The sequence below is a fragment of the Lupinus angustifolius genome, unplaced genomic scaffold (assembly GCF_001865875.1).
Source record: "Lupinus angustifolius cultivar Tanjil unplaced genomic scaffold, LupAngTanjil_v1.0 Scaffold_134_24, whole genome shotgun sequence".
Taxonomy (NCBI): domain Eukaryota; kingdom Viridiplantae; phylum Streptophyta; class Magnoliopsida; order Fabales; family Fabaceae; genus Lupinus; species Lupinus angustifolius.
The window spans coordinates 32,203-48,961 of record NW_017725411.1 but is presented as its reverse complement, the minus strand read 5'-3'; the positions used below and the strand labels follow the sequence as shown (position 1 = coordinate 48,961).

The 16,759-nt window shown below is 34.4% G+C and overlaps 1 protein-coding gene and 1 pseudogene across 1 annotated transcript; both read left to right on the top strand.

Annotated features, from left to right (window-relative positions):
- The first annotated feature begins 1,580 nt into the window (after positions 1-1,580).
- Positions 1,581-10,617, top strand: LOC109340067 (annotated as a pseudogene).
- A 2,263-nt stretch (positions 10,618-12,880) lies between these two features.
- On the top strand, positions 12,881-14,661 carry LOC109340061 (U-box domain-containing protein 21-like). The gene has a single exon (XM_019577630.1). The coding sequence runs from the start codon at positions 13,019-13,021 to the stop codon at positions 14,513-14,515; it is 1,497 nt and encodes a 498-aa protein (XP_019433175.1). The 5' UTR covers positions 12,881-13,018; the 3' UTR covers positions 14,516-14,661.
- The last annotated feature ends 2,098 nt before the right edge of the window (positions 14,662-16,759 follow it).

Genomic DNA, 16,759 nt, shown 5'->3' with positions numbered 1-16,759 from the left:
TAGACACTTTAATATAGATATGTGCAATGAAGATTAAGTTGAGTCCAATGCCTCTTTATTTGAATCTATGTTTGACAGCTATCTAATAACTTCAACAAAATGTAGATCTCCACAACAGAAATCATGTCCTAATGAAAACTGTGCTGATAATCAACTTGGAGGTGAAGGATAACCATGATGAAGCAGCTATAGGAGCAAGGATTACAGCATATCTATGTCAGGAGGTTTGTCTCATGTGTTACATTATTTTGTTGTATTCTAGTATATGGACACTATTTGTTGACTTAGAAGCTTGGCATGACAAAACTCACTACCTTTTTTTTAATGTATCCATGTTTCATAGCTTACTATGAATATATTTTGTGCATAGATTGAAGCTGTTGAATCATGGGAGGAATCAATTGATGACATTGTTGCTGGTTTTGAGAAACAGCATCGGCAGAAACTTTTTGAATGCTGGAGTTGTCTAGTGAATCATTGAAGATAGAGTGCATAAGTGCATTGATGCTCCATAAATTTTGATCATTGAGTTGCTAATAAAATATATCAACTCTTGAGATTAAAACTCATAATTTTAAGCATTTATAGTTTTGTCCTTAACATTCTGCACTCTATCCTCACCATTCACAACCTCCATTCTCACTCAATCAAATGCCACACTTTTTGCATCCATTGTTGTTGCATAATAAACAAGGAATCGTGGTGGTCGAGGTGGGTTTTGTGGTGGAGTGGTGGTTAGGGTACTGATATAGAAGTTCTTTCTTGTCTTCAACTATGATAGTGAGGGTGATGTTTAAGCATAAGAGTTTTGGGGAACTTGAAGGTAGGAATACAAATAAATTAGAAGTTAGGAATGGCTCAAAATTGAAATGGAAACAGGTGTGTTAAATGCATTCATTTAAAAAAGTGATTATAACTATTACTAATAATTCATTTAATTTTTTTAAATTATTAACCTTTTAAAGTTTGAAAAGAAACAAGCAAACATATATTTTGTTTTTCTTTTACATTTTATTCAAACAGAAAACATTTACTCATAAAAATTACAAATAAACACACTCTTATTCAACCTTATTGCTCTATGTAAATTTATCTTTATCTTCTAATATCATACATTTGGACTTCGTACAAAGCAAATAAGAAAATCCTTCAAGCTATGAAGTATTCACTAGCTGTTTATTTTTGGCTATGGAACAATAATGGCAACAACAGAGAACAAAACAATGTATTTTGCTGGTAAGATTTTATCAGTGCTTGAATGAATAACATACATTTCATACATTTATCCATATCACTTACTGTAGCATCTTATCTATATTGGAATCAAATAACTAAATGAAATAATTACATGTTTTTCAAATATATGTAACCAATAGTTATTGTCATTATATAGAGTAATATGAGCTGAATCTCTAGTAAATTCTACTAATAAAATGGAATAACCACATGACATTTCAGAATATATGCACATCTTTTTTTTCTTTGGATAATTAAGGAATAATTATTAAAAGAAGTTTGGCTATATGGCATATGCATCTTTTTCTGGTACATTAAAAAAACAACTCATTTACGATGAATGCAGTCACGATGATGTCAATAATAGCGGAATCACTACCGTCACTTCGTACAGATAGAGTCCACCGTTAAGTAACTCCGTTTACTTTCTCCCAACTGCAGCATCTTTCAACATAACTCAAAACTCATTCGCTTTTAGTTTTATCTCTTTTTCTTATGAAAAGAAAATGAAGAAACCTTTTCACTTTCTCTGATTCTCTCTATCATTCTCACTCTTTTCTTTCCATTTTCTCTCACTTTCCAAACACCCTATTAGCGAAGAAGAAAAAACCTCCAATGGCGTCGGAGTCAACCGAAGAAGAAAAAACCTGGGAGAATATGCTCCGCCGTATGCTTCCCGCCGGAGCTCCATTACCTGACGAAGAGCACCTTGACTATTCCATCGCTGTTGAATATGCTGGGCCTCCGGTAACGTATGATGTTCCTAGGGTTGATCCACTTGAAATCGGTGGCGCCGGTGCTTCGATTCGAACTTCATCGATTGCTTCCTCCGGTGCGATTCCGGTCGCCATGCCGGTTCATAATCGGTTTTCTAGGTTTAGCCGAGTTCGCAATGGCGGTTTCAATCGTGAACCGCGAAGCCCGGTCGAGAGTCAAAGGTCGTCTTCGGTTTCGAGAACGCAGTTCGATTCGCGGAGCGGCGAGGTTGAACGCTCTGATTTCTCTGGTGAAGTGGCTGAAGGCGAAGTGACTGTTGATTTATTGGATTCAGCTGTGCCGGTGCCGAATTCGGCTCCTCTTCGGAGCGGTGGCAGGGTGGAAGGTAAGCGCCCTATTACTGTGACTTTCCATACTCCGAGGGATTCGGAAGATGATCATGATTATGATGGTTCCCTTTCGCCACGGTCGGTGGCAACTGAGCCGGTAGGATCACCGTTTGCTTCGGTGCTTTCACAACCGAAGAAGAGGTGGATTTGCAGCAGGTGTGGGAACGGGAATAGGTTGAAGGAGAAAGAGGCGTGTTTGGTTTGTGATTCAAGGTATTGCAGTAACTGTGTGTTGAAGGCGATGGGGTCAATGCCTGAGGGGAGAAAATGTGTGAGTTGTATTGGAATGCCTATAGATGAGTTAAAGAGGCCAACCTTAGGGAAGTGTTCTAGAATGTTGTCTAGAGTGTGTAGTCCTTTGGAAATTAAGCAGATAATGAGAGCTGAGAAAGAGTGTGCTGCAAATCAGCTTCGGCCGGAGCAGCTCATTGTTAATGGCAGGCAGTTGCGGCAAGAAGAATTGGGTGAGATTCTTGGTTGTCCTATCCCTCCACAGAAGTTGAAGCCCGGGAGGTATTGGTATGACAAGGATTCTGGACTTTGGGGCAAGGTGATTGAAAAATTGTGATTCTGGGGTATAATTTTTGGATTGCTTTGTTGTTTTCTTATATTATATACTTAATTTGAAGTTATGGATTCCAGGAGGGTGAGAAGCCTGATAAGATAATAAGTTCGAAGCTAAATATTGGTGGCAAACTTCAAATGGAAGCAAGCAATGGGAATACAAGAGTTTACATGAATGGCCGTGAAATAACAAAGGTTGAGCTTAGAGTGTTGAAGGTAATCCTGTTTCTGTGAGCTGTAAAACATTTAAATGCACTAGAAGGCTTGATATAATTTGTTTAGTTTCCATGTGTGAATTTTTTTATGCTCCAACTTCTACTATGGTTGTGTAAATTACCATATTATTATGTCTTCTCAAGTTCTCACCTGCTTTATGGTGCAAGAACCCTAGTGGCTGAATATTTCAAGTGGAATTAGTTATAAGCAATTTGTTGTCTAAGGAAAAATGCAAATAATAAACACCCATCTCCTCCTATAGTGAAATATGGCCGTTACTGTTTATAAGCGTAAAAGTTTAGGCTTGTTATAATCAAATTGTTACCAAATACCAAACACCATCAATGTTTTAAGTAGAAGGCATTAAATAAGCTACTATAGATATTGTTAAAGAAATAGATCATGTATGTTAAATCCTGAACAAGCATAATAATATGTTTAGACATATATCTTTCAAACATTTACTACGTGATTGCCAGTAGCTCTAGAAGTCTAGAACTCTATTCATCAAGTTAAATATCTCGTGGGCTTCTACTTGTTGACAATCAAGTTTTTGTCACAAATACATGTGCTGAATGCCTGAATCTCTGAGGTTTCATCTAGCGAATTCCTTCGTGGTTTTATTGCAGTCTATTGAAAATTTGTTGTTATCATTTACATAGAATGTGCATTAAAGTGTGTACTCTGACATAAGTTTTTTTCCTGCTCTTTATTTCTTTGATATCTGTTTCCTTTTTTTGGATTATCAAGTTTCTGTCACAAATTCAACTTCCAAGTCCCTTGGATCTGTTTAACGAATTCCTTCAGGGTTTTATATTATTGAAGTAAATTTTTTTGTTATTGTCTATATAGGATTTGCATTAGAAGTGCCTACTTTGACTTGAGTTTTTTTTCCTGCTCTATATTATTTTTTTAGGGTTTCTTTCCATTTCTAACATCTTTATGTAAAAAGGGCAGCCCAGTGTAGGCTCCCACCTTGTGGGGTCAGGGGTGGATGGATGTATGCAGCCTTACCCTCACAAGCGAAGAGGCTATTTCAAGGATTTGAGCACATGACTTCCGGGATTCTAACATCTTTATATCTTTGAACAAATAATCAACATTGCTTTTTTCCCAAAGCAATGTAAATGTTATATAGCTATATGAAACATGTCTTTGAAGAGAGACACACAGAACCTTTCCATGGTCGGTTCTGCTCCCATCTTTTACATGCCTTCAGATAATCCTAACTCTTAAGTAAAATAATTCTTGAATCTTATCTTTGTTGTTCCTCTAGATGTCATACTGCTCCAATTATATACCGTTAGGCTATTAGGTTCTACTTTTGGTCTTCAGACATCTAACTTCAATGGAAGTATGCAAATTGTGTGTTGTTTATGTTTGTAGTTTATTGTTATTATCATCATCAATTGATTTGTAACTTATTAGCTATCATTTCAGCTAGCAAATGTACAATGTCCACGAGATACCCATTTCTGGGTGAAAGCATTTGTCTTGATTTGGTATTTTTATACAACATGGTTTGGTTTATGGTAGGCAGGCGTCTACTCGTTTGATTTGTTCATTGTTCTCATTGCCTGTACCACCTAATAGTCCTTCCGAGGTCAAAGAAAATGCAACTAACTATTCGACAAGGTCTATGCCTGAGTATTTGGAGCACGGTACACTTCAGAAACTTTTGTTGTTTGGCTTGGAAGGATCTGGAACATCCACTCTCTTTAAACAGGCATGTCTTTCTGATCCTCTCTCACTTCTGCCTTCCCTCTCCCCTTTTTGTCCCAAACTTGCAAGTATGTGTGTCTTTCTGTGGGTGTTAACTTTGATTTGGCTGTTTTTGGATCACTATCTTGTGATTTCCTCTTTTCTGGACAAAGGGCTTCAGTGAATAGTCATATTTTACATGGTTGGTTCTTAGAGATGTGGATGCTGGTAGATGGCTAGTTATAGTAGTTCACTTTATATTGATGCAATAGACTATCTTTGAAGGATTTTAGATGTGTTATTATTGACTACGTTTGTTTATATATGCACACATGTGGATAGACAATCTCACACATTTTGAGTAACTATGTATTTGCTTAGTGATTGACCCCACCTAGTGGGATAAAACCTTGGTTGTTGTTGTTAATGTATTTGCTTAGGGCATAAAGGGTCAGTCTCAGAGTAACATTAAGGTTATTTGTCTTGTGACTTGGAGGTCATGGTTTCAAATCCTAAAAACAATCTCTTCACTTGAGAGAGTAAGGCTGCGTACATCTATCCTACCAAACTTCACTAGGTGGGAGCATCATGCACTAGACAACCTTTTTTTTATATGTTTTCTTAGTGCTTACACATGGATAATATGTATGTGTGCCTTACCTTTTTTACTCTTCTCTTTTGTTTGTTTATACATAATTTGTGAGTACTTGGTACTTAGCCCATTATGGTTGTTTTTCAGTATACATGTGGCAAGAGATTTTTTAGAAAGCTACATACCCACATGATTTCAGTTTACATGATCTTGACAAATGTACCTTTTTCACATATTACCGGGTTTTTTTTTTTCCTTTTTTTTTTTACTTTATGGTGACGCTACAGTACCAAACTACCAATATTTTTCATGGTTCTTATTTTACTTCCATTAATGAGAAAAGTTATTATTCTATCCCTGGAACAGGCCAAGTTTTTATATGGAAACAAGTTTTCTAATGAAGAGATGCAAGACATCAAGCTTGTGATTCAAAGCAATATGTACAAGTATCTCAGTATTCTACTTGAAGGCCGAGAGCAATTTGAAGAGGAAGCAGAGAAAGAATTTACTTTGCTAGATGGTGAAGGATCTGGATCAGGTATAATTTGATTTCTTTTCTTCCCTCCCTATGATGGTATTTCTGCTCCTCAAATTGAAATGTCACTGGTCATTGCTATTTCGTGACATATATTTATCCTCAAATCACTAAATAATGGTTGTTTAGAAGAGGAGAAAAATGAAAAAAATCTTACTGTTCACTTTTGGTTTGTATATTTTTTGAAGTTATACTTAATGGTAACCATTAATACTTTTCCTGATAGAATGGAAAGAAATTAAGTTTATTTTTTAGTGATGCATAATGCGCTGTAAATTCGGTATATTTAGAGGCTGAGCCTCAGCGCAACATTAAAGTTGTTTGTCTTGTGAGCTGGAGGTTATGAGTTCAAATCCTAGACACAGCCTCTTCACTTGCGAGGGTAAGACATCGTACATCTACCCTCCCCATACCCCACTAGGTGGGAGCCTCGTTCACTGGGCCGCCCTGTTATTTGCTATGTACATTCCTTACTCACTGTCTAAATTTGTATATAAATTTTTCTTCATGGCTTATCCCAAATTATTGTTCAATTGGATTTATTGCTGGAGGGGGAGGAAGAAAGGGTCCTACTAATTGTGTTATATGTGGCCATATTTGGCCAATAAAGGTCACTTTGGGATAAGAAACTAATGTCTTGTGTAATGATGTAATAAGTGCCCACCATATAGTCCAATACGAATTAAAAATGTTAAACTTAATCAAAGTTAACTTCAGTTGTCTCATTTTGTCTAACAATATTTAACATTTATGATAATGAAGACAATCTAATTTGATAATAGCTACAACCGCAAGGGTTAGACGCTAGATCACTAGGTGGGTCAACTATATCAATCAACTATGCCATTGTGCTCTATCAAAAACCAAGATTTCAATAAATTAAAGTAGGTTCTTTTTTTATGGTTATTTACTGTATTGGCAAGAGTTCTCTTTTTTGTTGTCCATTATTTTCTACAGGCAATAAACTATGTTATAACTTCTATATGGATCATTTGGCGTTTTAGGTATCAATTTTTGCAGTTTGCAATTATCATACTTATATTTTTCTTCATTGTGGATGGTGCAATTTGCAAACAAACTTTTTCTCAGTGTATTTGGAAAATCTGAGTTTTTTGGGTGAATCTATTTGTGCAATTTAGCAGAAACAGCAGTTGATGAAAACAAGCCAACCATTTACGCAATCAATCCAAGATTCAAGCATTTTTCTAATTGGTTATTGGATATTATGGCTACGGGAGATTTGGAGAATTTTTTTCCTGCTGCTACACGTGAGTATGCTCCTATGGTAGATGAGATCTGGAAAGACCCTGCTGTTCAGGAAGCATACAAGAGAAGAGAGGAATTGCATAATCTTCCTGATGTTGCTAAATATTTCTTAGATCGGGTATGTTATCACTGTTTCTTTTTTCTCATTTTTTGTTGAGAATATCTATTTCTTTTTGCTTAAAATTGGAATAGGTTTTTTAAGTCACCTTTTATCTTTCATGAAGTTTTAGTTTAGGGTTTAAGCTTGTTGAGCATGCGTTGCTACTAAGCTTGTTCTGAATATTCTGACAGCATTTTGTATTTTACTTAGAAGGAAAGTATCATGTGCGTTTCTTATAGATTAAAGTGATTCATTTGACAAGCAGGAGTAGACCACAAAAGGTCCATTTAAGGCTACAAAATGGTTTTTACTTGTATTTGAACTTTTAAGTTTAGTAAATCCACTTTCTTTAAAGAGGTATTCAATAGATATATAATCATGAATATCTATTTAACATTAAACTCCATAGGAAAAAGAAAGGTTGAAAACTATGATAACTTCCATATTAATCCTCAGAAGTTTAAATTATATATTTTGTAGAGATGCAAAAGCAATCATGAGCTTTCATCAAACAACTTTAGCTTTTAGGAGTGCTTGTCTGTGATCAACATGTCAAGTCTTTTTATCCTTGCCCATCCCCATTAAAAAAAGATAAAAATAATTTTTTTTTACCCAAGGTAGAGGGGCTCGTGCATTTTACAACCTTCAAGCCCAAAGGACCTGTGAATAGGCATGTTAGAGATATAAAACCAATCATGAGCCTTCGTCGAACAACTTAAGCTTTTAGGAGTGCTTGTCCTTGATAATATAAGTTGATTACGCTAAGTTATGTAAGATCAATATGAATGGGAATTTGTGTTATGACTTAAGCCAATGGGGACAACCAAGCCTAAAAGTCTTGTCCATTAAGTGGGATTTTCATGGCCAAGGAAGCACAAACACTTCACAATAGTCATCGTGTCTGTGTTGTGTCCATGTTGGATACATATTAGTACTATTATTTTTTGGACACTCCTAATCATATTCTATAAAATTTTATATTAATCGGATCCATGTCGTATTGTATCCGTATCCCGTGTTGTCTTTCTGCTTCCTTGCCATGACTTAAGTATTACATTGGGTTTCTTTGTTACTCAATATGGGACATAACACAATAGGAGTTCGTCCATAAGCTGCTAGTGAACTTTAGAAGGGCTTGTGCAAGTAAATAAGTAGGCAGAGTCAACTTCAATGGGTGCAAGTCTTCATTCCTTTTCTAATGCTCTAAAGAATGGCTTGCTACTCAATAAGAAATGTCTTTAGAATGGCTTGCTACCCTTTTTTGGATAGTAATTATGCATCTTCTTGTAACTTGAGATGAGTTACAAATCTACAATACATATAACAGGTGATTGTTCAAGATGTTTCTAACACATGTTTAAGGGTACTTGGCATGTTTCACCTCAAGGTAGTATTTAATGTTAAGATTCTTAGAGATCCTAAATCACCAGACAGTGGACAGAGCAACTGCAAACGAGATATAATGCGGACCGTAAAAGTTGTTATTTAGAATTGTCATAAACTATTTATGAACTGCTAGCCTAGCATTTCAGTATTTATTTGGCATTTGATTCAATCTCCCAGTCATTGAAATAACAGCCTACTAAAATGTCCAAAAGAAAAAAAGTTGAGTGCATTCCATTACATTATCAACGTGCAGCACATGTGTGTTCTCTAGTCTCTACTATGGCTGCTCTATAATATTGAAATTGCTTCTAAAGGACATGTTTCTGTGTCTAATTAATGCATTCTCAGTACTGCACTCACTAATTATTAGTGCATACTTTAATAAATCTTTCTTTCTTCTGAAAATGTTATTACCATCCTAGAAAGTCTAGAATTGTATATCCATCATTTTTGTGGTGTTTGGTAACTTTTGGGTGGATTGAAGATTAAGAACTTCTTTATCTCTCTAAAAGAATGTGTCAAGCACCTTGTAAGTATTGTAACGATGGTCTGCACAACTCCTACCATGTGGTCTAGCTAACTAAATTTTTGCATGTATGGAGTAATTAATATTTAATTCCTTTTTCTGATATAGTAATATGTGCACCTAGGTTAAATAGAATTGGAATTCTTTTCCGTTGTTTTTCTGTGTTCTGTTATCTCGATTTTAATCATGTCATATGTGATCCTGCACAGGCAATAGAAATATCAAGCAATGAGTATGAACCTTCTGAAAAGGATATATTATATGCTGAAGGAGTCACTCAAAGCAATGGTGTTGCCTTCATGGATTTCTCATTTGATGATAGGAGTCCTATGTCTGAGATATACAACGATAACCCACCTCCCTTAACTAAGTATATGCATTATCTTCTGTCTCCTTTTCTCATATTTTTTGTAGAAGCTTCAGGAAAATGTTATTAACACTTATCCTGTGATTGGCTCAGATATCAACTGATTTGCATAAATTCAAAGGGACTACGCGACGGCTGCAAATGGTTGGAAATGTTTGAGGATGTGAGGGTGGTTATATTTTGTGTTTCCCTGAGTGACTATGATCAGATGTGGCCTACTGGTACTGGTGAGCTTCGTAACAAAATGCTGGCAAGCAGAGATCTTTTCGAGAGTCTAGTGAGGCATCCCTGTTTTAAAAACACCCCTTTTGTGCTTCTGCTAAATAAGTATGATGCCTTTGAAGACAAGATAAACAAAGCTCCTCTGTCAACTTGTGAGTGGTTCGGGGACTTCTGTCCCGTGAGGCCCCATCACAATAATCACGCTCTAGCCCAACAAGCCTATTACTACATAGCTGTGAGATTCAAAGAGCTGTATTATATCATAACTGGCCAGAAGTTGTTTGTGGGGCAAACTCGAGCGAGGGATCGTGCCTCTGTTGATGAGGCATTCAAATACATAAGGGAGATCATTAAATGGGATGATGAGAAGGATGATGATATATATGAAATCAATCAGGAAGACTCATTTTACAGCACAGAAATGAGTTCTCCCTATAACGGACCCGAACAAATTCCAGACTAAACGATCTGATGCGAAATATCCAATGATGAGCACATGAGTGTCTTATTGCTGCAAAATATTTGTAGGAACATTGAATTTATTGAGGACGGAGAGGTCAGTTGGCTGGGCAATGTGAAGTGTGCTGTTTTCTTTCTTCTTGTAGGATCTTACCTGGTCAGTTCAGAATGATTTTTTCCCCATCATGAATAAGTTAATTTGCTTGAGAGGTTGTAAATTTAGAGGTGATTTTTTTATGTACAGCTAATATTGATAATCTTGTTCAGCTTAATTTGAAAAGAAAAAAAGTAAATGATTTTTTTTACTTATTTGAATGAGTCTTTGATTACCGTTTACCATATATAGTTATATGCCAATAATCGAGTACAAGTTTACACTAAGGATGTATCGTTCCTTGTATGAATGGTAGAGAATCTGTATGGCAGCAACCTAGCCCTTTCTTAATGAATGGTTCCAGTTACATTCTTAAGCTAAAACCCAATCTTCAATTAACCCATTTAGTGTAAATCCTTCTAGTCAATTCTTTTGATTGAAGGTTCTATTATGACTTCGTGATCAGACCTTCTATCATTAAAGTAATTATTGAGCTTGCAGATAGCTTATTCTTTTATCATGCATCTGGGAAGATAATTAAAACAGTTTTTCAGGATCAGGCTAATGATTTAAAAAGGACAGTGATAGAATTAACGAGACATAATTATTGAATAGAATACAACTTTTAGTATCGTAGTCAAGTGGCTACTGCTTACAACATGAGACACAAACTGATAAATAATTGGGGTAAAACATGTCACCTCACTCACGTATGTAATTGGCACACATACAAGAGAATCGTTGGATAAGGTGTTATATGTTCTCTTCTTTAACCACACGTCTATTCAGGTATGATAAAATCAACATCGGGGTTTTTTTTAGATTTTGAATTTGATAAGGTTAATAGATCCTACTTATCATTAAGAGGAAGATTAATGTAGTTTTCCAAAACGGGGAGAAAGTTCATAAGTGAATGTATTATCTTAAACGGTTCATTTATATTCTTCCTATTTTGAGAGATTTATCCCTTGTCATGGAAGAACACATCTTAATAGATATAGACTCATTAATTATGTTATGTTATATCATTATCTTTATCTTTTAGGATTATGGATAATTCGGATATGATCAAACAACCTTCCTTCGATAGAAGAGAAAGAAGAGGAGAGAAGTTGAATATAAAGTTTTTATTTCTCTCATTTTGTTAAGGAAAAAGTTTAAAAGAAGAGAAGTTGAATAGAAAGTTTTTCTTTCTCTCATTTGGTTAAGAAAAAAGTTTAAAAGGAGAGAGTAAAAAATAAGGTGGGGTTCATCAATTTTTTTCTTCTCTAAGATGAGGAGAAAATGGGAGAGGAAAAGTGGTGAATAAAATCACGTCTTTTTTTTTTATATACAATCAAACAACACAAACTTTTATTTTATTTCTCTCTTTTTCTCACATATTTCCTTATTCTTACTTTCTTCCTTTCAACCAAATAAAGCATTAATATATTTTGACCTTGGTAAATAAGTTTAACTAGTTTTTTTATCATAAAATGTATTTTGGGATCCTAATTCAAGATCTTTAGTAGATCTTTATATCGGGACTCTCTAGGATCCTAATCTAATTTATGTCTCATTCATTACTAGTCCATATCAATGCCCTATTTTATTCTATATAAAATATGTTAAAATAAAACAAAATAATATTATTTTTGGGTTCACTAGACACTGTTGAGTTGATCATGTCATAGTCATATATGGACAAAGTAAGTATAGTATTGTATAAACAATAATATAAAAACAGTAAAAGTGAACTTACATGATATTTTAACTAAATAATTTAAGATATTTGGTCTGAGTTATTATAAAATTTGCCAATTCTTAAATTCCCAACACTCTTTATTATAGGTAAGGGATTCAAATTCTCTATATTCCCTTAGCTGTCACAAAAAGTCCATAATGTGATCAAGAATCAGGACATTGTATATATTTTTCTCTTATGAACATTGGATTACTTAATTTTGATTTGATATTGTTGCACACGGAGGGAAGTCAAAGCCTTTGGTCTCCAAGAATGAAAAAAAGGTGGCTTATTAATATTAATGAAAAAGGGTATATATGGTTTGCAATGTAATTGCATGGTTTGAAGTTTGAACATGTCAATAAATGAAGCTGAGTCATAGATCATGAGGTACCATGATTAGGTAGCCCTTTGCAATTCAATGCAAGGGAAAGGGTCAAACTCAAAACACACCATTCACTATTGCACAACTTAGATTATGAATCCAGTTAGGGAGAAATTTTATACTTATTAAATTAGTCAATTAACTGAATAATATATATATATACAAGAACTTGTTTTTTTTTTGTGCACAAATATTGTATATAAGACATGCAGTAGAGTATTATATGCATATATAACTACTGGCGTGTAGTATAGTAACATGTTTTGTGTTTGTTTGTCTTTGTTGGATAGTGGAAAGCGTGTGTCAGAGGGTCTAACATGTCAAATCCAAGTAAAAAACACCCCAAACCGTACATGCTTGTGCTCAATTTCTTCAAATATTGTATGGTCAATATTCAAATCATCACTCCTAAACAAAAAAAGAACACATTTATTCAAATATTTCTTATGGGTCTAACCTTTGAACACACTTTGTGTGAAAGCGAAGACCCTGACCTTGTACTTATATTTAGCAGTAATCCTAAACACACATACACAGCACATGTCATATTTATCTATATATACATATGGTTTTATCACTCATTATATATACATGAACCCTTTTGAAAACCCATCAATATTTTCATACAACGTTTTGTACTTGATCAACAAAAAGCACAAGGAAAAAAACAGTATAGCTACCTTTGTTTCTTTTATCAAGTTGCTTGTCTTAGAATCTTTGCAAATGGTGTTAGGCTGGAGGAGAAGGAAGAACAACAACCATAAAGGTGTTAAGCAAAATGTTGAGGTAGTTGTTCCTAACCACTTTATGTGTCCAATTTCATTGGACATGATGAAAGATCCTGTGACATTGTCCACAGGGATAACATATGATAGAGAAAATGTGGAAAAATGGTTTGAAGTTGAGAATTGTACATGTCCTGTTACAGACCAGATTGTGAAGAACTTTGACATGATCCCAAACCATTCTCTTAGAATAATGATCCAAGATTGGTGTGTGGAAAATAAGCAACATGGGGTTGAGAGGATTCCAACACCAAGGATACCAATTAGTCGATTCGATGTCGCCGAGCTTGTAATCCAAGTGAAGGCCTCAGCAAGAGGTTTGGACCAACATGGTTGCCTTGAATTGGTGCATAAAATGAAGAAGTTGTGCAATGAGATGGATAGGAACAAAATGTGCATAGTGGAGAATGGAGCACCAGGTGCATTGGCATCAGCATTTGATACATTTGCTAATGATTCTATTGAGAGGAATGTGAGTGTCCTTGAAGATATTTTATCAGCACTAAATTTGATGTTTCCACTTAAATTGGATGCAAAAATTTTTTTGGGGTCTAAGGCTTCTTTAACTTGCATGGTTTGGTTCTTGAAGCACCAAGATCTCTCAGGGAAAGAGAAATCTGTTGTTACCTTGAAAGAGCTTCTTTCATTTGGTGATGAGAAGCATGTAGAAGCATTGTCAGAAATTGAAGGAGTTTGTGAATTATTGGTAGAGTTCATTAACAAGAGAATTAGTCCAATCATCACAAAGGCTTCAATGAGAGTAGTTTGGTACTTAGTTTCATCCTCATCTCATTGTAGTGATAAAATGAAGTTAACATTTGTTGAATTAGGTTTGGTTTCTTCACTTTTGGACATTCTCATTGAGTCAGAAAAGAGCCTTTGTGAAAAAGCTTTAGCCATTTTTGACACCCTATGTAGTATTGAACAAGGGAGGGAAAAAGGTTATAGTAACTATCTAACAGTTCCTTTGTTGGTTAAGAAAATCTTAAGAGTTTCAGCATTGGCCACAAATCACTCTATCTCTTCAATATGGAAGATGTGCAAATTAGGAGAAAAAGATGATGAAAAAAGAGTTCTTGTTGAAGCACTTGAAGCTGGTGCATTTCAGAAAATATTGTTGGTATTGCAAGTTGGATGTGGTGATGAGATCAAAGAGAAAGCCACCGAGCTTCTCAAATTGATGAATCCTTATAGGGCTGAATTGGTGGAATGCATAGACTCAAATTACAAGAATCTTAAGAGATCATTTTAATATTACAAATTACAAATTCAATCCTGTATGTGATTTTTTTTGTTGACAAAATCATAGATCTCTCTGAAATCTGTGTCTTAGGATTCAAATAATCCATAAGTAGATAGTGAACATACAAAATTGTATTCTTTTTTCTATAGCATAATAATCAGATTTTCATATAAATTATAGCCCTTCCAAAAAAGCAATAGAATTGATATATCATTGGGCAAAACCATAAATACCATGATCAATATTAATATACAGACATCTCCATCAAAGATATTAATTTTTGCCAAGATATTAGTCTTTAATAGGGTGTGTGAATACCTAATAAAACCAATTGGAACAACTTTTTGTTGTTCATTTTGTTTTCGTGTTGAACTTATTGAGTTGCTTATATAGTAAGAAGATGCAAAGTAAAGGAGAAATAAAGACATGCATTTGCTTAGAGATATCAAAATTTTAGTTGTACAAGTAACATTACTAAAAAAAGTTTGTAACCTTATTCTTGCATGAATGCTGACTTTGTTGAATTCGATTGGGAATAATTTAGGTAGCTAGGACCGCCTAAAATTAAGGTAACATAGGAGATTAGGAGTCACACAAAGCAGCATAGTATGACAAATAAAAATGTGGAGAATGATTTTCCATAATAAATTTCTCATATAGTTTTTGAAATGAGCATGTATTGATTAATGTTGGTCGTTAACATGGATAAAAGATGCAAGATTGTGACAGCCATTAAGTTCAACTCTCACAATACACTTTTGAAAATGGTATGAGTGTGAAATCTTAAGTTAGTTAAAGTTCATTTTCATTGCATGTTTTCAATTAATGTTGTGCTTAAAAAGTGAGTCCCCAATATTTCATCTAAGTTCTTCTATTTTTATTTACCAAATCTGAGTCTATTATATTTTTTTGAGCTTATAATTTCGCATTTAAGCTTCGAATTCCTTATGAGTTGTATTTATTCTTCAATATATCCAATATTGCATTCAGCTTATATTTTCTTCCAAACTCGTAGAACATTTCCAATAGTTTTATTTTTCATCTCAAACACCGCTAAACAATTTGTATGGGTTGCGATCAGTCCTTTGCACTAAAAGTCAAATAATTTGTGAAGAAATATGATTTAAAGCCTAAAAATTTGTAATGTAATTTAATCTATTTGAGTTCATATAACATATCAAAAGTTATTTTGTTTTCTATCTCTAATTTCTTTTTTAATTTTTTATCTAGGTTTATTGATTTTTACTTTTTTTTTATTGTTTACTAATGCCCTAAGCGATGGTTAATCCCATTAAAATTTGATATGTAAATTTATCTAAAAATCATAAACAAACATGTCTATACCCGCTTTTAAGGTGGTGTGATGGTGATTAATAAAAGCTTAAAGAATGAACTGAAGAAGGTTGTGGGTTCGAGTCTCACCAACAACAACAAAAGAGAGTTACAAGGTAGTTTGATAATTAGGGTGAAGGGTGCGGGCGAAAAAGGTTGAAGAAAAAACATTAACATACTAACAATTACTGATAAAAAAATTTGTAGGCCTTTTACCGGTGCAAGCTAAATCAATGTTGTGAAACCCGAGTCAGACATCAAATCAGAAGAAATCTCATATTAGGTTTAACTGGTTAAACCGTCCAGTTGGACTAGGTCATTTCATATATAATTTATAACTTTTTTCTATAAATATTTGGTTATGTATAAATACAAAATTTTATATAATTAATAATTATATTAAAATAACATTTTTTTATTTTTTTTGGAGCAGAATAAAACAAAACATTAAAGTAGTGTTCTATTTTTTAAAATTTTTAAGTGAACCGTCTAATTCATTTCACGGGTTATTCCGGTTCAACCGGGTTTAACATGATCGGACCATAATTTCTACGGTTCAATCTCTCAGTCGGTTAAGACTACAAACCAAAGTCGTTTTCAAGTTTAGTCAGCGGTCGAATCAGTCGGACAACATTGAGCTAAGTAGAATGAGTGGCCGGTTCTGTGTATCATGACTCATAATCCCTAAACATAAACGTGTATGCACCAAAAAAAACATAAACGTGCATGACTTAGACAACATAGACGTGTATGACTTAGACAACAAAGCTTCCTTATCAATAGACACACTCTCATTCAAATTACTGCCAAATATGAAATAACATAAATGTGTACTTGTCATAGAACACTCCACCCACCCACCCACTTAAGTGGACCAATTTTCCGAATACTTCTACTATGAATTATACCCTATTCTACAAG